General features: G+C 37.6%; 1 protein-coding gene across 1 annotated transcript in view; it reads left to right on the plus strand.

Annotated features, from left to right (window-relative positions):
* The window catches only part of VPS41 (vacuolar protein sorting 41 homolog (S. cerevisiae)), a 259,706-nt gene that overhangs the window by 93,059 nt on the left and 138,986 nt on the right, over positions 1-27,661 (plus strand). Inside the window, exon 4 of the mRNA XM_006832263.1 lies at positions 17,443-17,517. Within this exon, the coding sequence (XP_006832326.1) occupies positions 17,443-17,517 (75 nt within the window). The remainder of the gene's footprint in view (positions 1-17,442; positions 17,518-27,661) is intronic.

Genomic DNA, 27,661 nt, shown 5'->3' on the forward strand with positions numbered 1-27,661 from the left:
ATAAAGCTGCTTGTTGGTTGCATGACTATTACCACATGTTAACAATGTTTGTAATACCCATAACGGTGTGATTCCTCTTTTATTTTGTTTGTTAGTCTAGTTTTGAACCATTTAGTTTCTAAATGGTTGTCCTGGTGTGGTACTATAGGATAAGCACTGGACTAGTAGCTGCAAAGTCAGCAGTTCATTGCCACCAGTCGGCCCTCGGAAACTCTGTGCATGGTTGCTATTGAGTCAGAACTGGCTTGGTATCACTTAACAGCATTTAACAGCAATCAGAATTCCTTACTAAATTCATTGACCTAGAAAAGTCTATATCCCTCAAGCTTCAAATGTTTCAACTTGGCTATGAATGGGGAGGGAAAGGAAGAGGGCTTGCTGCCAGCACCTTGGTGGCTCTCAGACGTTCAATGGCAAGTGAGTCAGGTCACGTGAGAGCCTCATGAACTAGACCAGGGGAGTATATGGACCATATCCTATTCATTATCTCTCCCTGCTGTGAAAATACTCAATAATTTTGCTGTTGAATGAAGGCCGTCATCTTTCTTCACTTTCACATGAAAGTCATGACTTAGCTTTCCCATAAGTAATATGATTTATGTATTTGTTAATCCCAAAGTCCAAAAACACACTTCCATCAAGTCAGTTGCAACTCATAGCGACCTTATATATGGTTTGTTATTCTTGTTAGGTGCCGTCAAGTCCATTCCTACTCATAGCAACCCTATATAGGGCTTCCAAGGTGCAGCTGGTGGTTTTGAACCACCAACCTTGTAGCTAGTAGTCCAGTGCTTGTCTTACATTGCCATATCAGGACTTCCAAGCATATGGTTATTGTTGTTACGTGCTGTAGAGTCATTTCCTACCTATAGGGACCCTGTATAGGGCTTCCGAGAAGTGGTTGGTGAGCTTGAACCACCAACCCTATGGTTCAAACCAACCTTGCAGTCCAGCGCATTAACCTACAGTGCCACACCAGGACTCCGGCTTATGGCAACAGCCCTCTTTAATTTCACCCAAAACAATGTACAGTGGATGCAGGTTTTCTAGTCTACCTTTGTTTTTAAATGTAAGTGAGAGACAGGCATGTTTGGAATATGTTTATTATGTAGCTGTTGTCATTAGGGCAGTTATAATTTTATTCACTGTGTATTTATTTAGTCAGTGTGTTAAGCTCAGCACTGGAAGATGCTGTTGTCACTACTGAGGGAAGACAATGTTGAAGGTAATCAATGATCCACCATATCAGTTGTTTCATTGGCTGAATAGGGTAAAGCTGATAGCGCTGCCATTTGCTGCAGCTTTCAAGACATTCTTGGTGACCTTGGGGAGAGCAGTGGGCAGTAAGTGGTGGGGAGGAGGGAAAGGAAATGAAGCTGCTGGCACAATTCGTGGATGACTATCTTGAGAAACAGCCTAGAACTCTTAAGCCTTAAGTTCCATTTTGGAACTTTCAAAAAATTTTCCCAATTTTTTTTCAGCTTCATAGTAGCCTACCGGCAAGTTTATTCCTCATCCTGAAGGAAGCTTGGAGACGAGCTCTTAGAGCAGTCTAGAGGATGTGAAAGTTCATAGTTAAAGGCTAGGTCATTTTGACCTTAGAATAAGTCAGAGAAAAGAAGCATTTGTTTCTGTTTTGTTTTGTTGATAGATTTGAAAGGCCACCCCACAATCTAGGTGTGTTTCTATATCACCAGAACCGGGGTCATGGAGTCTGCCTAACCTCCTGGTGACTCCCGGTGTGTCAGAGAACTGCGCTGTGTAGGATCTTCAGTGGCTGGTTTTTTTGGGAAACAGATCATCAGGCCTTTTCCTCTGAGGTACTTTTGGGTAGACCCAAACCTCCTATCTTTCAGTCAGCTGCTGAGTGCATTATCTGTTTGCACCACCCAAACCCACAGACCTAACCCCATTGCCTGGACTTCTAAATCCAGGTAGAAGTTTTGCCTCCCTCCAGGGTATGTGTGTTATCAGTGGAGAGTCAAATAGCCAACACAGTGGGCTCTTCCCAGGTCTGAAGGAACCAAGTTTGCTTCTCACACATGTTCTCTAAGTGTAGCTTGCTTGCTAATGGTGGCTCACTTGCTAACTAAAGAGCCTGAAGCTGCCAAGGCAGCCCTGTGGATGTTGGGATTGTTATCCAGTGGCTCTCTGCAAAAGCGAAAATGCAATCTTGTCTTCTGCTTCATATTCCTGCCCCTCTCTCTCCATAGGGATGCAGCATTTGTGAAGGAATCAATTATCCATTTGTTAGTCAGAGGAGCTTTACAAATTATACATTAGCAGATTGATTTCTTAGGTTCACTGTTGGGGGACCAATAGCTTAAGGTGGGATGATGAGGAGTGTCTGGGGAAAAGAAGTTGTTGCAAAGAACACCATTAAAAGCAGCTTTCGAAATGAGCGTGAATTTATTCCTAATTGAAGAGCTGACATAATCCATACTACGTGTATTTATTTCAGGCATTTTACATTAGGTAATTGATTATCACATGAGGTGTACATGTTAATAATTATGCCTTTTCTGCACATTTAAGAACTTGAGACCACCTGTAATGGACTTGGATTTAGAAGGTTTGCATTGGTCCTTGCCCCCTCTGACTTCTTTCTTTATTTTAATAAGGCATTATTTTTGTACATCCTATAGTGTCAGCTTGACATGATTGATTTTTGAACAAACTCATGTATATTGCCCAGAATTCCAAACATGCCTCCATTAGGAATGAAATTTTAACTCATAGAAAATGCCAGCTGAGACCATTTTTCTCTGGTCTCCTTTCTCTTTTCCACAGTTGTACTCCAACCTCGTTTCTTTGCTAACACCCACGGACACACTTAGATGTGACACATTTTGCTCATCAACTATGATACTGAAAAGAAATAAAAAGTAGCGATGAGAAACATCAGTCCTTTAACAAAGAAGGAATTTTGTGCTGCCTTATTTTCCTCTTTTGATGGTTTGTTAGATCCTTTCTCTATTTCCTATTTGTTGTTTGTTTCTGTATTTCTGATGTACCGTTGAGTTGGTTCTGACTCATAGCTACCTACGCTATACAGGTTGTCCGAGGAGCAGTTGGTGGGTTTTAATTGCCAACCTTATGATTCACACCGACTTTATGGTCCAGTGCGTATCCTACAGCACCACACCAGGACTTCTGTTAATTCCTTAAAAAATGGCAGATCGACAACGGTAGTATTGAAATCCTATTTATTGTTCTTTATCAAATGTTAAGGAAACTGAACATGCATAGTAATGATATTCAGTTATTATTTAAGATCAAAATATGTGCTACAGGTTTCCAGAAGGATGGCTTTTAAAAAATGAGAGTCATTTTGATTCATTTTTCTGTTTAGCTTAATGAATTTGTGACTTAATCATGTTTTTACAATATTTATTCTGGTAACAGAAGAATATACATTGTAGAAAATTAGTAAAATATAGAGAAGTGTGATAAATAATATTTCAGAACCAGTCCTCACCTGTGTGTGTCGTTCTAATTCTAGTCACATGCCTGATGAACGAGTACCTTTAAGTATAGTAATACTTGTAAATGTGCATTACACTATTTTAATTTAATTATAAGTTGTCATGAGTGTCGGGGACCCGCCTCGACATTGGGGTTCAGTTCACGAGGGGAGGATACCGGACGGCGACTCAAGAATACACAGAAAGAGACAAAGGAGACAAAGAGAGAGACAAAGAGGCACCCCAAAGCCAGGGTGGATACATCACTGATAGGCAGGCTTGGGACTACAGGCATCGTGGCCTCTGCAGGCAGCAACTCACTGCCCTGCAATCTTTACCACATGCCTTCCAACCCGTAATGCACTGATCTTTACTCCATGCCTGCTAACCAGTAATGCACACCAGCAATGCACTGATCTTTACTCTATGCCTGCCAACCAGTAATGCCCTGATCTTTACTCCATGCCTGCCAACCAGTAATGCTACCTGGGGAGGCCTGGGCCTCTGCTTTATTCAGGGGAGGAGCTTCACACCAAGCTGGGAGGGACTTAGGCAAGGTACAGCTAACATCAGTACTTTTCCAGACATTCAGATAACTTTACATAGTACTTCACTGGTTCGAATCCCAGGCCAGCAACTTGGATTCTCAGGCCCAATTAACATATCTATAGCCCCTGAGCATAGTTGGGGGAAGGTGAGAGTTAAAGACAAAAGCTTGGGCAGAGTCCTGCTGCTTTGGCTTCCTGAGCCAGGTCTGCAGGAGGACTCCAGACGCCCAGGTGAATGGGCTGCACCTGGAAAAGGATTAGGGAGGATGGGTTCTTTGTCTATAGAACAAAGAGCTGTGAAGTAGCTAAGACATTTTTAGTTAATCCTTTGGAGAAATGCTTAACCTTGCAACCTTCAGTCTCGGCTTTAGGAAAATACCCCATTTATCTGTGGATTGCCAAAGGCTCCAGTGTATTAATTTAATATATATACCTGAATATTAATATGAAAGCAATTTGCCATTAACTGCCAGTGGCCTCATTTGTTACACTCGGCCCTAGCGGGCCTCGAACCTCTGATTAGTCTTACACGGTCTGCAACACATGAGATTTCTTGATTTTAAGAGTTTGCGGCATTTCTGCTTCTCAATGTCTTTTTCACGGAGTACTGCCATAACAAAAATACCACGAGGGATTGACTTTAAAGACCAGAAATTAATTTTCTTACCATTCTGGAGGCTCTAAGTCCAAATCAAGGTCTTGGCTGCACTGATTCTGTATCAACAGCTCTGGACATCCCTTGGTTGCTTGGATTGTAGACAGTCTCACATGATGTATGTCTGCCCTCCATTTATAGCTCAGTGTTAGTTCTATTCTTCTTAGAACTCAGAAGTAGTAATGTTTATGATGCACCCCACAGTGGCTGGACCTCAATTTATTTGTTGTAGAAGGTAAGCCACTCTACCCAAGGCCAACTGACCTAATTACTTGTAACTACTCCATGATAGCAGCTAGCCTACTGTTTGGCCAAGCAACTGAGGACCATAGACTAGCTAAGGTGACACATAAAATATACCACCACACTCTGTATCTTACAAAAGGAAACTCTATAAAAAACAACTCTGTAAAAGTTTTTCTTTTTTCTCTTCTCCTTGATTATGATGTTGTTGTTTAGTGCCGTCGAGTCAGATCCGACCATAATGAATCCTGTTTACAGAGGAGCGGCTGGTGATCTTGAACTGCCAACCTTGCAGTTCAGTGCAGTATCACACAATGCTACACCAGGACTCCTTGATTATAATGTTGTTGTTGTTGTTAAGTGCCGTCAAGTCGATTCTGACCCATAGTGACCCTGCCCAGGGTTTCTAAAGCTGTAACTAAATCTTTACGGGAGCAGAAAGCCGCATTTTTCTCCCACTGGTAGTTTTGAACTGCGGACCTTGAGATTAGCAGCCTGATTCAGAACCACTACACTACCAGAGTTCCTTTAATTATAATGTTGTTGTTGTTGTCAGGTGCTATCGAGTCGGAACCGACTCATAGCGACCCCATGCACAGCAGAATGAAACAATGTCTGATCCTGGGCCAACCTCACTACCGCCGCCACACTTGACACCATCAATGATGTCACCTGGCTGATCCATCTCATTGGTGGTCTTCCTCTTTTTTTCTGACCCTCCACCTTACCCAGCATGACATCCTTCTCCAGCGACTGTTCTCTCCGGACAATGTGTCCAAAGTATGAGAGACGAAGCTTAGCCATCTTGGCCTCCAAGGAGCACTCTGGTTGTACTTCTTCCAAAATAGATCTATTGGTTCTTTTGGCAGTCCATGGCACTTTCAGTATTCTCCTCCAACACCACAACTCAAAGGCATCAAATCTTCTACGATCTTCCTTATTCACTGTTTATTTTGATGAATTTGATACAGTTGCCAAGTTACGCATGGTGACTCTCTTCCATGTTTCACTGCCCTCTAGAAGTGTTAGAAAGTCTTCATCTTTGTACTTCCTTTCAAAACTAATAGAATTAGTCAAACTGTGAAGTTTGGGAGTATAGTCTCCACACAAGATCACCTTCAATTTTGATACCAACTGCAAGTTCAGGGATTTCCAGAACTATGCTCAGGTTTGATAATTCACTGTTGTTGCTAAGTTCCCTTCAAGTCTGTTCTGACTCACAGTGATCCTGTATAGGGTTTTCAAGGAGCAGCTGGTGGGTTTGAACTGCTGACCTCATGGGTCAAAGTCCAGTGCTTATTCTACAGCACCACATCAGGAGCCCAGTAAATTCAGTAGGGTTCCCAGAATTCCCTGAAATCCTTTATACTCAGGGTTATGGTGTAATTATAGGGAAAGAATAAAGATTGAAATTAGTGAAGGGAAGAGCTGTGTCAGGCAGAGTCTGGGAGGGTTCTAAATATGACCCTTCAGTTTGTTCTTTTCCTATGGGACGTCGATCATCTTAACTTCCCCTGCATGGCAGTGGGTTTTGCGTACATCACAGTGTATCCCAGTACATATGAGTCATTGCTAACCAGGGAAGCGCCCCAACCAGGGAAGCTCAGCCAAGTTTGTGCTGTCTAGTTTCTATTAAGGCTCAATCATATACTGCTTATATGGTTAACATTAGTGTGCAGCTCCTCCCAGAGGCTGGCCTAATGCATTTAGTCCAGAGGTCAAAATCGATAGCCCAGAAGAACAAAACTGTTTAACAGAACAGGCATTCCAGGGACAAAGAGATCACTTTGATTTAAGGTTGATTCTTCACTGCATAACTACGTACTTAAAATAATCTTTGCTGAGGACACATATATCTCATTGCTTTAGTTTTTGTGTGTTTGTTATTAGTGAGATTGATTCTTGTACTGGTGTGTCTATAATTTATATAATTTCTTTTGGGAAGTGACTATTAGTTTGATTTACCTGGATAAAAATTTAATTTTATTCAACTTCAAAAAGCACACTGAAGTAAATTTTAAACTGGTTATTAAGCTGTAAAGTTGTTTGGAAGTTACATGACAATAGGCAGATATTCTTAATATACAGTGACTTCTTATGAGTCAGTTGGAAAATTATGGACACCCCCAATAGTACAACAATCTTTTCCTCTGGATTCATTCTTAAAAATGTAGTTTTTCACAGATGCATAACGAGCTTTTTTTGTTCAATTCTCTCTGAAATGACCCAAGGAATAGAAACTATTTATTTGTATTATCACTTTAGAGTGGGGATCTGGAAAAGGTAATAAAATAAACCTGTACTAATTTTTAAATTTTCAAAATGAGTTAATCAATGTGCTTGAGTTGGTTTTTGAGGCTGCCTAGTCCAAGTATAGTTGATAATGATATGAAGTCTTAGTGTGGTAGGACTCGTGCTGTGACACTGTAGGATCAGCCTTCGACTGCGAACCACAACACTGGCAGTTCAAACCCACCAGCTGCTCCTTGGAAACCCTTTATGGTCTCTGTGAGTCAGAACCAACTTGATGACACTTAACAACAACAACAATAATCATTTATCAGATATTAAAAAGAATGTACAACAGCTAAATGACTATGAATTTCTTTTTTTAAAAAAGAGACTGAGTAATATAGTAAAAAGAATAGAAATAAAGTGAGGAAGCAATTATAAAAAGTATAAAAGAAAGTCTCAACCAAGGCAACACTAATGGGCCTATTATTCTACTATTAAAAGAAAAATACCCTCAGCTTTGAAGGTATCCCACTTGTGTCCCACCAAGATGGAAATAAAAATGCGCTCAAAAGTAGATTGGTGTGATCATGGCAATGAAACAACATATGATAGGATGAATGTAAAGCTAATGTTCTCCCATGTAAACTATCACATAATTCACAATAAAAACTTTAAATATGTATATGTATATATATATATATTGGAAAGTTGGCATATCCATCTAGGATACAACTGTTGGTGTCTCTGAAACATAAAAGAAAGAAGGAACTCAAGTCCTCAGGGGAGAAGGTTATGTCCATAGCAGTAGACACAAACCACGGCCTCATCGATTCTGAAAGCAGAACTAGATGGAGCCCAGCTCCCGTCGCCATCAGTTCTGACCAGGGACGCGTTAGATGGATCCTTATAGAATGGGAGAGAAATAGGAAACAGAGTTCATATAGTTAAAATGCCCAGATTTATTGGATTGGTTGAGACTAAAGTTCTCCCTTAGACAGTTGCCCCAAGACACACGTCAAACCATGAGTCTATTATCCCTTGAGATTACTTGTCTAGCTAAATAACAGATTGGATTATAAAATAAAGAATATCACTCTTGAAAAATGAGCTTCTTTAAAAATTAAAAATCAGCTGTTCTTGTTGGTAAGTGCCACTGAGTTGGTTCCGATCCATAGCGACCCTGTATAGGGTTTCTGAGGAGCAGTTGGTGAGTTTGAACTGCCAACTTTGTGATTCAAACTGACTTTGCAGTCCAGTGCATTAATCCACAGCCCCACACTATAGGAGATTAAATGGTGGAAAAGTACTCTAAAGCAAAATTGAGAAAGTAAGGAGACAAAATTGAGAAAGTAGGGTACTATCAGGTGGTACGTTTTGTTTTATGACATTGGTTACAATTTCCACACTCTGATAGCGCTCTTCCCACGTCCTCCTGTGTTCACCATTTCTATTTGTCCTTCTTTCCTCACCCTTTCTACCTTCTGAGCTTTATCCCTGGGCAAAGGCTGCTTTTTAATAGTCTGTTGTGGTGGGTTCTTAGGAGTATGTATCTCAATGGTCTTATTATTCACCTGGAGGATGTTTTAATCATTGATTTTCAGTCTTCTATCATATATACATTTAACAACAGGAACATTTTTCTTCTTCATAAACCACACTTTTTTGTTTCTAGTGTTTTTATTATCTCATTTTCATTATGGATTCTTTTGACTCACAGCATTGTATTGGAAATATATCAGAAAGTATATGCACTTCACCCAAATTAACCAACTGTTAGCTTTCTTTTTCTGTCATTGCTCTGTTATATTTCTCGCTCGGCACCCATGTGCACATGCACACACACTTTTTGAGATGCCTTTCTCTCTGCCCCTAAACATTTCTAAGAAAAAGGACCTTCTTTTACATTACTGTAGTACATTGACCAAAATCTGGTTTTAATGAAGTGGATTTTTTCATGTTCTATTTCCTCTGGTCCAGGTTTCAGTCAGGATCATACCTAGCATTTAGTTATCTATTTCTCCAACCTGTTTTAGTGGGGAAAGAACCTTTTTGGTTTTAGTTGGGAAGGAATTGCTCAGGGTCTCTATGTCCTTTGTGAACTTGGTGTTTTTGAAGAGTGTAGACCAGTTAGTTACTTCACAGACTAATCCTCAATTTGTGTTTCCCTGATTTTCCTGCGCGTGTCAGACTTGTCTTATACATTTTGGCAGAAATATTACAAAAGCAATGTTGTGAGTTGTCTTATGACCACATATTAGGAGGCAAAAGTGACTGACTTAATGTCCAAACACAAAGAGATGTTTTTCACTTTTGTTTGCTATTGTTTTCAACCTTAATTCTGTTAGGGCCAAATAGCTTTGTGTGTACCATTTTGATTTTTTCTTTGCCTGTGAGTTTTGTTTTGAATGTGTTCTTTAATTTCCAAATTATATATATTTTACTTTGTCTTGCTTTTAATTTTCTTTTGCTAATACGTTCTAACAATCTAAATAGGAGTTCTAGTGTGGTGCTGTAGGGTAAAGCACTAGACCTCAAGGTCGGTTTGAACCAAAAGATCGGCAGTTCAAACTCACCAGCTGTTCCTTAGATGTTATATTCAGCGTTGCTGTGAGTCAAACATGACTCGACAACACTTAACAACAACAAATACTTGTGTATCAGATGGCAGGCTAATACATTTGTTGAGATTTGCTTTATGATGACGTACATGTTATTCATATTTTTGTAAATGTTCTAAAGGTGCTGGGAAAACTGCATTCTCTACATATTATTGTTGTTGTTGTTGTTAAGTGCCTTTGAGTCGGGTCCGACCCATAGCGACCCTGTACAGGGTTTCCGAGGGTGTAAATCTTTATGGGAGTAGAAAGCCTTATCTTTCTCCCGCTACATATTATATATATATATATAATTATAAGATCAAACTTGTTAATTCAACTGTTCTACATTCCTACTAAGTTTTAGCTGCTCAGTCTGTCAATTGTTGACACAACCAGCTTATCGGTGGATTTTTCTTTTTCTTCTTGATGTTTTATCTAATTTTTACTTATACATTTTAGATGTTAACCATTTTGAGTCTTGGTGTGGCATTGTAGGATAAGCACTGGACTGCTAAATACAAGGTTGACAGTTCAAACCCACCAGCTGCTCCTTGGAAACCCCATGCAGGGTCTCTATAAGTCAGAACTGAGTCAACAGCTCTTAACAAAAACGTTAGGTACATGTGGAGAATTGTTATCTTCCTGAATGATTTCGCCCTTTATACTGTGCCGTGGCCCTCCTGATATCATATAATGCTTTTAAAATGTGTATTTTTTTCTCTAAGCTCTATGAACATGGAGATATAAGTCATTTTTATTTAGAGAATATTTACTTAGGACAATGTTTGACACATGGTACGTGTCCAAATGTTTGTTGACTGAATGACTAAGTAGTAATTAGCAGTTTTTATTGGCATTATGGTATATCTTTTTACATCTTTGACTTGCAATTTGTGCAATTTTAGTTTTGTTATGTGTCTTAAAAATGATTTATACCTGGGTTTAAATTTTTAATCTGGTCAGAAAAGATTTGTTTTAACTGCAGTGTTTCGTACATCCGTACTTACTGTAAGACATTACAAAAAAAAAGTCAGCCTTATTAATATGTACTCTTTGTCTTCCTTTCTTGTCACACTTTTGCTTGTTCCCTCTTTCTTGTTGTACATGGCTTTCACACACACACTCAAAATGAGGAGAAACAGATGCAAACATCCCTTGATAATCTGCATGGAGTCTGCAGAGTATGAATCTACGAAAACTAGAGTTTGTGAACAATGAAATGGAAGGCATGAGGATCAGTATCCCAGGCATTGTTGTTGTTGTTGTTAAGTGCCATTGAGTCGGTTCCGACTCATAGTGTGTATAGGGTTTCCTAGGAGCAGCTGGTGAGTTTGAACTGTCTGGTATTGGTCATTATAAATATGATAATCATATGGTTTATTTTGCCAGGAATGATAAATTGAAGAGAAATGATGTTGCATTCGTCATCAAAAAGAACATTTCAAGTTCTATCTTGAAGTATAATGTTGTCTTTGATAGGATAATATCCATACGCCTATAAGAAAGACCAGTTTATACTACTGTTATTTAAATTTGTGCACCAACTATTAAAGCCAGTGATGATGATATTGAAGAATTCTGCCAACTTCAGTCTGAAACTGATCAAACCATGCAATCAAAATGTATTGATAAATACTGATGATTAGAATGCAAAGGTCTGAAACAGAAGAAGGATCAGTGGTTGGAAAACATGGCCTTGGTGATAGAAATGATGCTGGAGATCCCATATTAGAATTTTGTCATTGTCTTCTCAAAGGAGATGTTCTTTGTAAGTGTCATTGTGTCAGTACTGACTCATAGCAATGTTGTATAGGGTTTCTGAGGCGTCCTAGTGACTTTGAACTCCTGACCTTTTGGTTAGTAATCCAGTGTTTATCTTATAACACCACACCAGAACTCCAAAGGAGATACAGTAGTAAATAAAACAAAGAAAATTCTACTCTAGTGAGTTTGACAATAAATAAAATGCATAATTAGAGAGTGATAAATGATCAGGAGTTAAAAGTGTAGTAGCAAAGGAGATTGAATAGTGTCTGAATGAAGTATTGAAATTTTAGATTGCTTCATTTATGAGGGACTCACTGACAAGAAGACTAGCTGAAAAGGTCTTGGAGAAAGCATTCCAGGCAAACAAATGTGGAGGCATTAAGGCTGGAGGAGCACCGATAAGGTGAATGTGACTGGAGCACAGAGATCCTGGAGGAGTGTGTGAGGTCAGAATTAATCTTAATAATAAGATCAAAGTTTAAAATGTTGCAGAATTTCCATCAATTTTATAGCTAGCTGATAAAGATGAATATTTTTTCATCAAGAACATTCTTGGAAAATGGATTAGAATGATCCTTCCTTCTCTAACTGAAAATACTTCCCAAAAAATCAGGATCATAATGGTGAAACAATGGTGAAACACAAAACATTGTCTCCTGAAGTAGAGAAAAGAGCCAGGAATACTAAGTATCAGAGCCGCTTGCCAATGCACTTAACCAAAGAGGAGATGAAATTACAGTACTTGTCCTTAATATTTTTATTTACCTGTACAACCCAACAGAATTAATGTAAAATGATTAGGACTCATTAGGAGATTTAATGAAGAAATTGATTGGTATTTTAAAAATAGTTTCACATTCATAGGGAATAAAATACTCTGAAGAAATAAGACCCTTATTTCTGATTTCAGAATTGTTACTTTTTTTTAATTACCTGATATCCAGAAACTATAAAATATTTTCCAGCAAAATAAAAGGATAACATACTATCGCTTAATTCTTTTTTTTTTTAAATGTGAATTAAGTGAAGGTTTACAGAGCAGATCATCAGTTTTACATTCCACAAATCATAGCCTTAGCTTCATTACATGGTTGCAATTCCCTCCGTGCACCAACAGTTAACAGTATTTACTTCTATTCACTTAAACCACTGCATTCCTCCATGTGTCTCCCAGTACCCCATTTATCCTCTGCCAACCTCCCTCCGATTGTATATTGCCCTGTCATCTATGTCAAGAAGGAGTGTAGTTTCAGAATCCCCTCTGAATAGTTTTCCTCTTGTCTAGATGGGATCTTGGATAGAAACACATTATACCAGGAAATGCTTGCCTGTGTTTCATTGACTATGTATTTAAGTTTTAACTTAAATAGCCCTATGTGGCTAAAGGAGCTCTGGTAGTGTAGAGGTTACGAATCGGGTTGCGAACTGCAAGGTCAGCAGTTCGAAACTACCAGCTGCGCTGCGGGAGAAAGATGAGGCGATCTGCTCCCGTAAAGATTTACAGCCTCGGAAACCCTGTTCAGGGTCGCTAAGGGTCAAAACCAACTCGACGGCACTTAACAACGACAACAACAACAGATGGGTCTGGTGAAAAGAGATGGGGGATAGGATTCATTTGATTCAGTAGTGAGTAATTGTTATCATACCTAATTGTGATTGTCACAACTGTAAAGGTAGAATTTGTATAACAAAAATGGGGGAGTAGTTAATCTTACATTCCAGGAGCAGAGGACCCTGGACCATCAAGGGAGAAGAGCATGAGCGGAACATAAGAGACTCTAACCAGAGAAGCAGTGACACCAGAGATAAGAGGCAGAGGTGATGGCATGGAGAGATAGAGCAGCTGAGGACCTTAGACTCTTGGAAAGAGAAAGGCTGTGTGCTGGCAGCCAGGAGGCTGGCTTGCAGAATGCGCCACCCTTTGGTTGTTAAAATAATTATGTATTCCTGCTTGGGTTGTTTTTTGTTTTGTTTTTTTTTTTTTGTACATAAGAAAAACAGCAGTTTCTTCATAAAAGAAACATCTTTGATGGTTTTGGGGAGAAGAGGAAATGATTCATGTGCTAGAGAGTAGACATACATTGACTTCATTTAATTCTTAATGAAAGAATCTCAGGGTATTTTGTTTTGACTTTTTATCTCCTTTCTAGGTACTAGATTTTGGCTATTTTTAGGTGTAGGAATTGTTCTGAAATGTCTTAAATTAATAAAGCATAAAATTAAGATGCATTGATAATCACTAGTGATTGGAATATAAAGTTGGAAACAAGAAGGGTCATCAGTTAGAAAATATGGTGACAGAATCAGTGCTGGAGATTCCATGATAGAATTTTGTAAGACCAACAACTTATTCATTGCAAATACCTTTTTTCAACAACAGAAACAGCCAGTGGATACTTGGACCTCACTGGATGAAGTACGCAACAATCAAATCAGCTCTGTCTTGGAAACAGACAATGGAGAAACTCAGTATCATCAGTTAGAACAAACCCAGGGACCAACTGAAGAACAGCAGACCATAAATTTGCTTGCATTCAATTTAAAGTGGAAGCCTGGAAAAAAATTGAAACCAGTCTACTAGAACCAAAGTCCAACCTTGAATATATATCCCACCAGAATTTAGAGACTAACTCAAGATGAGACTTAATGCATTGAACAACAGTGACATTAAGGACATCCTACATGAAGATAACAAAAGGTCTTGATAAAGATAGGAAAGAAAGAAACAACAAAAATGAATATTAGAAGAGACTCTGAAACTTGCTCTTGAATGTAGAGTATCTAAAACAAATGGAAGAAATAATGAAGTAAAAGAGCTTAACAGATCTGAAGGGCGACTCAGTAAGACAGATTATTATAATGAAATATACAAAGACCTGGAGCTTCCAAACCAAAAGGGAAGATCATATTCAGCATTTCTGAAGCTGAAAGAACAGAAGAAAACGTTTAAGCTTTGAGTTGCAAATATTGAAGATTTCTCTGGGCAAATATTGGGCAAAATCAGAAGATAGAAGGAATGCATTGAGTCACTATAACAAAATGAATTGGTCAACATTCATCCAAGCTGAACTGAAAAAGATATTGATGAAAAACACAAGGGTTCCAGGAGTTGATGGAATATCAATTGAGATATGTCCACAATCAAATGCAGAATTGAACGCACTCAGTTGTCTATATCAAGAATTTTGGAAGACATTTAGCTGACTAACAGATAAATATGAATTGGCTTAAATCCATATTTATGCCAATTCCAAAGAAAGGTAATCCAACAGAATGCAGAAACTATTGAACAATAGTAAGGTCACATGAAAGCAACTATGGTGTACCTGACTCAAGCCATGGTATTTTCAATCGCCACATGCATGTGGAAGTTGGACAGTGAATAAGGAAGAAGGTAGAAGAATCGATGCATTTGAATTATGGTCGTGACAAAGAATAGGGAACATAATGTAGTCTGTCAGAAGAACAAACAAATCTCTGTTGGAAGAAGAACAGTTATAGTGTTCTTTAAAAGCAAAGATGGCAAAACTTTGTCTCTTGTATTTTAAACTCGTTGTCAGGAGGGACCAATCCCTGGAGAAGGACATAATTCTTGGTATAGAGTCGAGGGTCAGCGAAAAAGAGGAAGAGAGAGCTCAAGCGAAATGGATTGACACAGTGGCAGCCACAGTGGACTCATACATCACAGTTGTAAGGATGATACGTGTCCCTGTGTTGTGCATAGGGTCTGCTGTGTGTTGGAACCGATTTGACGTCACCTAACAACAATAACAACAGTTGTATCCACAGGAAACTGCCAGAAGTTCAAGTCAGATTCAGAAAAGGACATGGAACAAGAGACACCATTGCGGATGTTATGGATCTTGGATAGAAGCACAGCATACCAGAAAATGCTTGCCTGTGTTTCATTGACTATGTATTTAAGTTTTTATTTAAATAGCCCTAAGTGGCTAAGTACAAAGCTCAGGAAACCTTGGTGTGTATCAAGCTTCACATGTCTATCTCATTATAATTTGAGACTGATTGTGATGGGATGACAATTACAATCAGAGATAAGTTGTTGTTAGTTGCCCTCATGTCATTTCTGAATCGTGGCACCCCTACCTGTACAAAGTAGGGTTGTCAAGGCTTTGACCTTTCAGAAGGAGATCACCAAGCTTATCTTCCAAGATGCCTCTAGGTAGGTTTGAACAGCCACCGTTTCAGCTAGTAGTTGAGCACTTGTATGTGGGATTTATATTTGCCAACACTAAAATGGGTATTAAAGTGTGGCTTGGTAAACAAAACATCAGAGTAAGTAACTGTTAAGAGGAGTTCATCTGAGAAAGGAGTGGGTTTGCGACCATCCTCTGCTCTCTGGATTTTTGTAGTCCTCTTTTGTCACTGTATTCACCATCCACTCCACGGAAACCCTATGAGTCGGAAATGACTTGACAGCGTTTTACCAATAGCAGCTAACTAAAAGGTTAGCAGTTCAAACCTTCTCAGCAGCACTTAGAGAAAGTCTTGGAGATCTGTTCTGTAAAGATTGCAGCCAAAAAAGAAAAGCCTATGGAGCAGTTCTACTCGATAGCACATGCGTTCGTCATAAATCACAATCTAGGCAAGATTATTTTAACTTTTTACTTTTAATGGATCCAAAGAAGAGGTAGAAGCTAAGCATCCCGACTTTTCAGCCCAGAATGCAGACGTTCTGGCCGAGTTGACTTACCACTTCACCGTTGGTTTCTTTTTACGTATTTCTTGTTGGCCAGCACAATAGTGTTCCCTTTACAGGACTGACTTTTACTCCTCTCAAGCTTGAAGTCTCTGCTCTGCTCTTTTCCTATTGTGATTCTTGTCTGTGGGCTTTGGCTTATTCTTCTGTTAAATGGATCAAAGAAATATCTTCAAGGTCCTTTCTTCTTCTAACAGTCTGGTAACTTTTAAGGTGATAGCTTCTTTTTCGTGGGCTGCTTTTTCAGGAATGTTAGTTCTGAGATACTTTCCAATTGAGTATCCAACATTGAGTTTTATGTATTTCCATTTATTTTTATTAAACAGTCAAACCATTTTAAGTTTCTATTTTAAAAAAAACTTATTTGCAAGCTCTTTTTAAAGAACTGATATGTAGGCTTTTCTTTTTCATGGTGAGTTTGTTCCGACCATACTTTGTATAGAAAAGTTGGAAGCTGTTATTAATTTTTTTATTTTTAATTAGCAAAAATGAGGAGCTTGCCATTTTTTAATGATGTGTCAACATAATTGATTTTGATGTCTGTTAGAACATTCACATATATGAATGTTTTAGTAAGTAAACATTTGGCTACGTAGAGAAAAGAAAGCTGTGTAAAAACATTAAGAATACAATTGTGTATTTACTCTGGAAAATGTGTCCAAAGTAGAAAGCCTGATTCGTATCTTCAAAGATATTAAATTTTGGGGTTCTTAAAAAAATGGGTAAGTAAAAAAAGTTAGATTTAGTTAAACCACGTGTTTCCCCCCCTAGAAAATACTAAGTATAAAGTATAAATAATTTACACAGTAACTTCTAGAACAAATAGATTGACCTTGAGCAAAACTGAAACTATTTATAGAGTGATTTTCATTTTGGTATTTATTTTTTGTCCTTTTAATGGAGTTTATTTGGAAATAATTTTAGGAGTATAGAGAACATGGAACAAAACAGATCAAAGTTTAGAATATGTGAGAAATAGTATTTCAGCTGGTACTTTAGGTACCTGAAATAGATTATTTGGAGAAATGTTAGGTTTCTGGGTTTATAGCACTATTTTATACTGTTTTCATCTGTGAAAAACAAGTGTTTCTTGGACTTTTGAAAATGCAAGCTAACAGACAATATATATCAATTCAATCTTATAAAGAGCCAAGATAATTAAATGATGATATATCCTGTCCTAAAGTTTACATGTCTTTTTTCCTTCTTTTCTTAGAGCCCTGTGAAGATAAACCAGATTAGCCTGGATGAAAGTGGAGAACACATGGGCGTGTGTTCAGAGGATGGCAAGGTATCGCCACGTCGTCGTTACTTTTAAGGTCCTACACTCACGCTGATAGCTTTGATTTTACACAAGTCCAGTTGGTGGGGAAAGCGTTGTGCTCACTATATACTTGCATTATGAAAACCTTGATTATTCTTTTTGGGTATTGGACTTGCCTCCGATAACTCATAATTAAAGTAAGATATATTTTGCACAAATGTGCCTTAGGAAAAGTAATTACAAGAATGTCAATAATGTAACTAGTATTAAGCTGATTAACAGCTGTGGCAAGGGGACGTGTCACCTTAATCATTGCTGCTCTGCCACTTACACTTCAGTAACTAGTCTGCGGTTCCTGCAAGACAGTACTTTAATGCCTTCCTGCCATAAATCCACAAAATTGGATTTTGTGGGCATGATTTCTGTGGGCCAGTGATTTTCATTTTCACACACAAGTTATGAATGCTTCTCTTGAATTATAGAATCTTTTGATAAGCAATCATAGTTTATCAGAAGAATAAAGTGTCTTACAATGGCCACATTAAATAAATGTAAAATCAATATATGTACAGTTTTCTAAAAACTGGGCCCCTACTTCTCGACTGAGGACATACATCATGTGTGCAGTGTATAACTAACAATTATCAGTGCTTCTTGCTGATGTTCAGCTGTGACATTTAGTGGTAGTGGTGATTGATTTTCCACTTATAAGAATGTCTTTTTTGTTTTTAAGTTGATGGAAGTCTTTTCTAATGTTGGTTTGCAATGATAAAATTCTAATGCACAGTGTATTTAAGCTAATTTTCTAAAACAACAGTTTAAGAAGAGAGTGCATTAGGAATCATTATTGAATCTTAACATATTCCTTACTGAGGAAAGCAGCTTTCCTAATCTAATTTTGTAATTTTTAAATCATCTAAATTCAATGGGCCATTAAGATGAGTAAATTAAAAACACCGTACTCAGTGTAAAAACATATATACCCATTTAATCTGTTAACAAAAGAAAAATGAAGTCCTTTTGACATACTAGAATGCATTTTATATATCTAATCCTAACGTTGCCCAAAGAGTCTTTTGAAACAATAATTGTCACACTAGTGCTCGTCAAAAAGCATTGTCAAATTTTTATACTTTTTGAAATTCTGAGAGGAAGATGATTGTCAAAGAGAGATGAAGGAGAAGGAGGGGCTGGTAGGTGCAAAATTTCAGAAGAATTATCCAAACTCTTGAAACATTTTTGTATTCATATATTTGTAAAGAAAGACAATCTGCATTTTGTTTTCTTACAAGTGAGAGTCCTTCTAGACAGAAGCCAATTTAATTGAATTAATTAATTGAAAGTGAATATTCTTTTTTTTTTTTTTAGTTAGAAAAGTAGTTTTTGCTAAGGCACTACTAGTAATTCTTTCAGAGTTTTAATTGCTGAAAATTGCTATTTAATGTGGCAACATGGAATATGTTTATGTTATAGAATTGCTGTTGAATGTGGCAGTGTGGCATCTGGGGTGTTCCCAGCTGAGGTGATCATCAGCTATCTCATGGTATACTTCTTGACAAACACCTCTGTTTTCTGATTTAATCAAATTTAAATCTTGCCATGTTTTGTTGTAGACCTATTACCTGTTTTGAAAAATGATTTTCTTATGTTTTATGAACACCAGTAGAATGGAAAATAAATCTTTCATTGCATGTGTTTATGGAAGTGATTCCATTAGCATGTGTTAGAAGTATAAAACTTAAATAGGTGCTATAGAATGATCTGGTAAATGTGGCTAATACTATAAAATCATCAAAGATTACTAAGAAGATAAACACTGGATGTCTAGTTCTAATTTATTGTTTATTGATTGTTCTGATTTTTCTTTGATGTTTTGAGGGTGCTAAATAATTAGCCTTTAGTTATTACCTTTTATAACTTTAATAATAATTTGCATCCAGTATGGACATATTTTTTTAAACTTTGTTTGTGGATTGGGTGGTGATTTACAGATCAAATCAGTTTTCCACTCCAAAATCCAAACATATTTTGTTTCCTGTCATTAATTGCAGTCCCTTCAATGTAATATCATCACTCACCCCACTTGCACCCTGTGGTTCCCACTTTGATTCCTCATTCTATCTTACCCTTCCTTTATTTATGAACATTGTCCTTGGGTAGATGGTGCCCTTTTGATCACTAATGGGTGAATGTTCTAAGGAGTGCATACTCCTCCAGTGCTTTTTAACCCAATAGACCTGCCGTTTGCTTGGCTGAGAATTGAGCAGCAGGGGAGAATTCAGTTCCAGAACTGAAGGGTGACTGAAGGCCATAGTTTTGGGGGTCCTCCACCAGTCCCTCTCCCACTAGTAAGCCTGGTCTTCTTTATGATTTTGAATTTTATTTCACATTTTTCTCCTACTCTTTCCAAGATCTTCTAATGTGATCCCTTTCAGAGAAGTTGTTAGTGGGAGCTGTGAACCATCTAGTTCTCTGATGTCAGGTTCCTGGAGGCTCATTAATCTTTTTTTTTTTTTTTTTAATTAAATGTTTTTATTTTGCATTGAGTGAAAGTTTACAGGGCACATCATCAGTTTCACATTCAACCATTCATATAGCTTGTTTCATTACATTGATTATTATCCCCGCTATATATCATCAGTTTACAGTGTTTCTCTCTATCCTCTTTAGCTTTTTTTTGGATGGGGGGGGACTTGGCTTATTGGAATTTACAGTCTCGGCTTTTACTAAGTGTTTCCATTATCTTTGCTTGTCTTTATTTTTCTTTATCTGTACAGGGATGCACCAATAATTACACCTTAGATGGCTGCTCACAAACTTTTAGGACCCTAATCAACATTCACCAGAGTAGGATTATGTTATAATTGTTAAGTTCCGTGGAGTCATTCCTAACTCATAGTAGCTCTGTATAGTGTTTCAGAGGAGCAACTGGTGAGTTTGAACCACCGACCTTGCTGTTCAAACTGATTTTGTGGTCTAGCGCTTTAGTGAGCTGTGTAAACAAATTGGTATTCACCATTTTTAATCTGACAATCGTATGTCATAAATGTCAAGTTGAAGAGGAATGGTGTAGCATTCATCATAAAAACACTTCAAAATCTGTCTAGAAGTACAGTGCTGTCTGTGATAGGATAATGCACCTATAAGGAAGACCAGTTAATACTGCTGTTCAAATTTATGCACCAACCACCAAAGCCAATAATGAGATTAAACAATTCTGCCAACGTCTTCAGTCTGAAATTCATCAAAAATGCAGTTAGATTGGTATTGATATTTAATAGTGATTGAAATGTGAACATTGGAAACAAAGAGGAAGGATCAGTGTAGTTGAAGGAAAACACAACATTAACGATAGAAATTGTGCTGGAGATTGCATGATAGAATTTTGTAAAACGAGTGATTTATTCATTGCAAATACCATTTAAAACTAACATAAAGGATACCTATATACACGGACCCCACCAGATGGAGCACACAGAAATCAAACTGAACACATCTGTGGAAAGAGACAGTTGAAAAGCTCCATATCATCAGCCAAAACAAGGCCACAGGCCGACAGTTGAACAGACCATCAGTTGCTCACATACAGGTTCAGACTAAAGCTGAAGAAAATTAAAAGAAGTCCATGAGAGCCAAAATATGACCTTGAACATACTACAGCTAAATTTCGAGACCATGTCAAGAACAGATTTGATACATTAGACTCTAATAACCAAATGCCATATTTTTATGTGGGATGATACCAAGAACATCGTACAGAAAGAAAGCAAAAGGTCATTAAGAAGACAAAGAAAGAAATAAAAGATCAAAATGGATGTCAGAAGAAATGAGAGAGTGAAAGAGCTGAATAAAATATTAACAGGTCAGTTCAAAAAGACAAAGTAAAGTATTTTAATGAATGTGCAAAGACTTGGAGTTAGAAAATCAAATGGGAGGGACAATCCGAAATAACTGAAGAAAACATTCAAGCCTCTGATGGCACTATTGAAAGTTTCATTGGACAAAATACTGAATGATGCAGAAAGCATCAAAAGAAGATGGAAGGTATACAGAATCACTCTACCAAAAGGAAATAGTCATTGTTCAAACATTTCAAGAGGTAACATATGATCAAGAGCCAGTGGTACTAAAGGAAGAAGTCCAGGGTGCACTGAAGACATTGTCAAAAAATATGGCTCTGGAAATTGATTGATTGCATATAGAAATCTTTGAAACAAATGGATGCAGCACTGGAGGTACTCACTCATCTATGCCAAGAAACTTACAAGACAGCTACCTAGCCAACTGATTTTAAGAGATCCATATTTGTGACCATTCCAAAGTAAATTGGCCTAACGGAATGCAGAAATAATCAGACAAGTATCATTAATATCACATGCAAGTAAAATTTTGCTAAAGGTAATTTAAAAACAGCTACAACAATACATTGACAGGGAACCGCCAGACTTCGTGTTTCATCCTTTGGACATATTATCAAAAGGGACCAGTCCCTAGAGAAGGACATAATGCTTGGTAAAATGGATGGTTAGTGAAGAAAAGGAAGACCCTCTATCAGCACTTAATAGAAAACAGTGGTCAAAAAGTCAGGACATATTACATTAGGCAAATCTGTGCCTCAAGACCTCTTTATAGCATTCAAGAGCAAAGATGCCAGTTTGAGAACTAAGGTGTGCCGTACCCAAGCCATGATATTCTCAGTAGCCTCATCTGCATGTGAAAGTTGGACTGTGACTAAGAAAGACCATAAAAGAATTAAAGCATTTGTGTTGTGGTGTTGAGAAACAACATTAAAATACAGTGGACTGCCAGGAGAACAATCAAATCTCTCTTGGAAGAAGTACAGCCAGAATGCTCCTTAGAAACCAGAATGGCGAGAATTCGTTTCTTAAATTTAGGACATGTTGTCGGAGGGACCAGTCCCTGGAGAAGGCCATTATGCACTGTAATGTGGAGGGGCAGTGAAAAAGAGGAAGACCCCAATGAGCTGGATTGGCACAGTGGCAGCAGCCGTGGGTTTAAGTGTAACAACATGTATAAAGATGGTACACGACCGGGCAGCGTTTCATTCCTTTGTGCATAGAGTCACTACGAGTTGGAACTGACTCAAAGGCACCTAGCAACAAGAACATTTAGGTCTTCGACCCTTCTTGAGTTTGTTGCTTTATGTATTGTGAGATATGTGTCCTGTTTCATTAAAAAAAAAAAATTAGTTACCAATTTGGCCAGTGCCATTTGTTAAAGAGACTGTCTAGTCCTCATTTAATGAGGTTTGCCCTTTTGTCAAAGATCTGCCATCATTGGTTGGTCAGTGTACTGTTGTGTTCTCAATTTTATCCCATTGGTCTATGTGTCTGTCATTGTAACAGTACCACACTTTTTTGTTAACAGTACATTAGTGTGTAGGTTTTGAGATTGGGAAATGGGAGACTTTGTGCTTTGTTTTTCTTTAGTCATGCTTTGCTTATCTGGGGTCTCTTTCCTTTCCATACAAACTGGTGATAAGTTTTTCTGTCTTTAAAGAAGGTTGGCCAGAATCTGGTTCAGGATTGCATTGTATGTGTAGATTTCTTTGGGTAGTATTGATATTTTCACAGTGTTAAGTATTCCTATCCATGTGCATGGTATATTCTTCCATGTGGGTATGTCTCTTGGTTTCTTGTAGTAGCGTTTTGTAATTTCCTTTGTATATGTCTTCTGTATCGCTAGTTAGATTTATTCCTATGTATTTATTTTTGGTTGACAGTTGTAAATGGTATTATTTTCATGATTTCCTTTTCAGAGTTCTTTTGTTAGGATTCAGAAATCCCACTGATTTTTTACGTTGATTTGTGCCCTTCTACTTTACTCAGTCTTTCAGTTAGTCCCCTTATTTTCTTGCGGAGTCCTTTGGATTTCCTGTATACAAGGTCGTATCATCTGTGAACAGCAATAGTTTTACTTCTTTCCAAATTTGGATGCCTTTTATTTCCCTTTCTTGACTTATACTTCTGGCTAGGACTTCCGATATAGTATCAAATAGGAGTACCTATACAGGATCACTATGGGTTGGAATCGACTCGACAGCAATTAACAACAACAACAGTGATGAAGTATATCCTTGTCTGTTTTCATTTTCAGGAGGAGTGCTCCTAGGTGCTCTCCTGTGAGGCTAATGTATCCCATTGGTTTTGGATATGAGGAGTCTTCACAATGTTTGTGGGAAATGGACAAAAATATTAAAGATAAAAAAAATTTAAATATAAGCTGTATTTCTTTAACTAAGCTCCATCAAGGTCACGATACTTTTTTAAGTGATGAAACCAGCAGTTTAGCCCATCCCAATTTAGTTGTTTCTGAGGGTCCTGGGAATTCAACTGTGTCAATGCAGCCTTTTTTTTTACATAATTAACTGAAGAAAAATAGATTCCTGCTAAAGATTGTTTTAAGATTAGGAAACAGAAAAAATCAGAAGGAGCCAAACCAGGAACTATAAGATGGCTGTCCAGTAGAAATTCTTGCAAAATTGCTCCTGTTTGTTAAGAGGTAGGAGCATTGTCATGGTAGAAAAGGACTCTTATGAAATTTTCCTGGGTATATTTTTGTTAAAGTTTTGGCTACTTTTCTCAAACACTCTTATAATAAGCAGATGTTATTGTTTTTTTGGCCCTCCAGAAAACCAACAAAGAAAATTCCGTGAACATCCCCCCAAATTATAGCCTGGATCTTTGCTTTCAGCAGTCTGCATTTACCTTAACTGGACCTCGTGGTAGCCATTGCTGGATTGTGTTTCATCTTCAGGGTCATACTTAGAAAGCCATGTTCCATCTTCTGTTAACAGTTATTTCAAGAAATGCTTCAGAATCTCAATCCTACTTGTTCAGCATTTTCATTGAAAGCTCTGTTCTTGTCTGCAGCTGATCAAGGTGCAACAGTTTTGACATCCATCGAGCAAAAAGTGTATTAACTTTTAACTTGTCAGTCAGAATTGTTTAAGCTGAACCCATTGAGATGTCTGTGGTGTTGGCTCTTGTTTCTGCTGTTAATCGTCAGTCCTCTTGAGTTAGGACAGGAGCTTGATCCTCAACAGTGTATCTTCTTTCAGAAAATGAGTTATTCACTTCTAAATTGCTGATTTCTTTGGGGCATTATCCTCATAAACTTCTTATAAATTGTGATTTCACCATTCTTCCACTTAAACTTCACCATAAATTTAATCTGCTCTTCTGGGTCAGCAGAATTCATGCTGGTGTGAAAAGAGCCCTTTTAAACCTCACGTCTGTGCCTTCTTATTGCCTCACACTAGAACCGGTTCAGACATGTTGTAACAAGTTAGTGTGAGTTTATTTGATTAGTGTAAAAAATAAAATTTGAAATACGTGCATATTTTTTTCATAATATGTAATGTCTATGAACTTTTCAGAGACCCTTTAGCTAGACCCTTAATTATGTTGAGTAATTTGTCTTCTATTCCTATTTTTTAGCATTTATATCCAATGATGAGTATTGGGTTTTTCGAGATATCTTTTCTATATTGATTAATATATTCATGACTCTTTTCCTTTGTTTCATTACATTGATTTATTTTTCTAATGTAGAACCAACCTTGCATGCCAGGTATGAAAACCACTTGGCTATTAATGTATTTATTTCTTTATTTATTTTCTGTTTTTAATATGTTGTTGGATCCTATTGGCTTGAATTTTGTTGCGAATTTTTGTTATCTGTCATCATAATGGGTATTTGTCTATAGTTTTATGTTTTTAATAGTATCTGTTTTGCATTTAGTTTTGAAGTTATAATTCTAACAGTTTGTTTACATGTTGTTTGTTTAAATCCGTTAATGCTCAATATCATTTTATTTTGTGCTTCTCTATGTTTGAGTTCTAAGTTTTGAAAAACGCTCACCCATAGGTATTCTTCTTTCATATGTGTGTGTGTTGTGTACAAGATAGGCACAGTGGTTAAAACCAAAAAGGTGAGCACTTATAGTCCACCAGCTGCTCTGTAGGAGAAAGATGCAGCAGTTTGCTTTCATAGTGACTGTTGCTATTAAGTTTATTCCTACTCACAGTGACCCCATTCATAATAGACTGAAATACTGACCGGTCGTGCAACATCCTCACCCTAGTTACGTGTGAGCTATAAAGATTATAGCATTGGGAACCATATGGGGGAGTTCCAACTCTGTTCTATAGGAATCAACTTGACAGCAGTAAATTTAAGGTGTTGTTGTTAGGTGCCATCAAGTCGGTACCGACTCATAGTGATCCTATGCACAACAGCTTGTCCTGGGCTAACCTCACAATTGTTGCCACGCTTGAGCCCATGGATACTGCCATTTTGCCAATCCATCTCGCTGGGCATCTTCCTCTTTTTCTCTGGCCTTCCACCTTACCAAACATAATATCCCTCTCCAGTGATCGGTCCCTCCTGACAATATGTCCAAAGTATGAGAGACAAAGTCTGGCTATCCTGACTTTCAAGGAGCACTCTGGCTGCACTTCTTCCAACATAGATCTTTTTGTTCTTTTGACAGTCCATGGTACTTACATTATTCTCCTCCAACACTGTTACTCAAATGCATCAATTCTTCTATGATGTTCATTATTCAGTGTCCAACTTAGACATGCATATGAGGTTATTGAAAATAACCATGGTTTACATGACATTTTTTAGATATACATGCCATGTATTTAGGTATTTAGATTTAAGTTTACATGACATTTTTGCACAATATATGTGTAAGATATCACATATTATTTATCCTGAAAGACAATTGACATGTATTTTTATATATATTTAAGGATGAGTGTATATGAGGCATATTTCTGGTATCTTGCATAGTTGGATATGAACTAGAATATAATTTAGTAAAAAAAAAAAAAAATCCTTCCCATTGAACTAGTTTCCCTTATAACTTTTTCTAACAGTTCTGTTGAAATATATCAAGCTAGCCTAGATAGAATACTTTTGTTCTCTCTTTTTAAATTGGAAAATTAATAATACCAGTAATAATAAACATTCCTTGTAATGTAGTTGCTTAATTATGCTTAGTTCTGTTTCTGTTTTAATTTGATCTTTAAAACGAAGCATTTTTTTCTTTTTAGTAGATTTTAATTTAGTTAATTTTTTTACTTTAGTTTCTTTGTTTTTTTTTAATTATTTTGTTTGTTTTGGTTCCATTTGTCTTTATTTACTTATTTATTTTTCAGAACCAATTTAATAATACTTATTCTAAGGAGTTAGTAATGCCTAGAGGCTAAACACATTCCACCTGCCTGGGCTTATTCCACTGTGTTGAGTTGGACTCCTTGTTGACCTCTCTCTGCCTCCATTTCCTCAAATGGGCAGTGGACATAATGGGAGGTCTTATAAGGATCTTGTGAAGTTATACGTGTTAGCACAGTGTCTGGCATATGGTGAGCTTGCAGTATATACTGTTTATATTATTAACCTTTCACTACTGAATTGTGCTCTGTAGTTTTGTTTTATTTTTCCATAGACTTTGTGTTCCTTTGTTTATGTATTCCAGGACAGGGAGAGCCTCAGTTAGGAACCAGCTTTAGTTTGTGACTTGCCTTTGGCCCCACTTGTAATCTTTGATGGTATTGTAGAATCCTCTTCTCAGATCTATAGCAGCGGTCTGTCTACTGATGAACACAGACCCTAGAGATGTTTAGCTTATGCAGATCTTCAGAGTGAAGTGGGAACTTCTATCATCATTCCCTAATGTATGTTGTTGTTGTTGTTATGTGCCGTGGAGTCAGTTCTGACTCATAGCGACCCTTGTACAGGGTTTCCGAGGCTGTAAATCTTTACGGGAGCAGAAAGCCTCATCTTTCTCCCGCAGAACAGCTGGTAGTTCTGAACAGAATATAAAAGTCTCCCTTAGTAGGATGTGCTTAGTTACCACCCTAGAGGTAATGCACCATTTAGGTTGCTTGCCCTGTTTTAATTCTTGTTTTGTCGCTATTTGTAAGCTGATCTGAGAGAGGTTGTCACAGGGAAGTACTGACTGAGAGAGTTGGACAGCACTCTGGCCACTTTTGTCATGTTGTTGTTGATGTCAGGTGCCATCGAGTAGGAACTGACTCATAGCAATCCCATGCACAGCAGAACAAAACAATGTCCATTCCTGGGCCAACCTCACTACTGCTTGCCACACTTGAGTCCATCAATGATGCCACCTGGC

This window comes from Chrysochloris asiatica, unplaced genomic scaffold (assembly GCF_000296735.1).
Source record: "Chrysochloris asiatica unplaced genomic scaffold, ChrAsi1.0 scaffold00006, whole genome shotgun sequence".
Classification (NCBI taxonomy): domain Eukaryota; kingdom Metazoa; phylum Chordata; class Mammalia; order Afrosoricida; family Chrysochloridae; genus Chrysochloris; species Chrysochloris asiatica.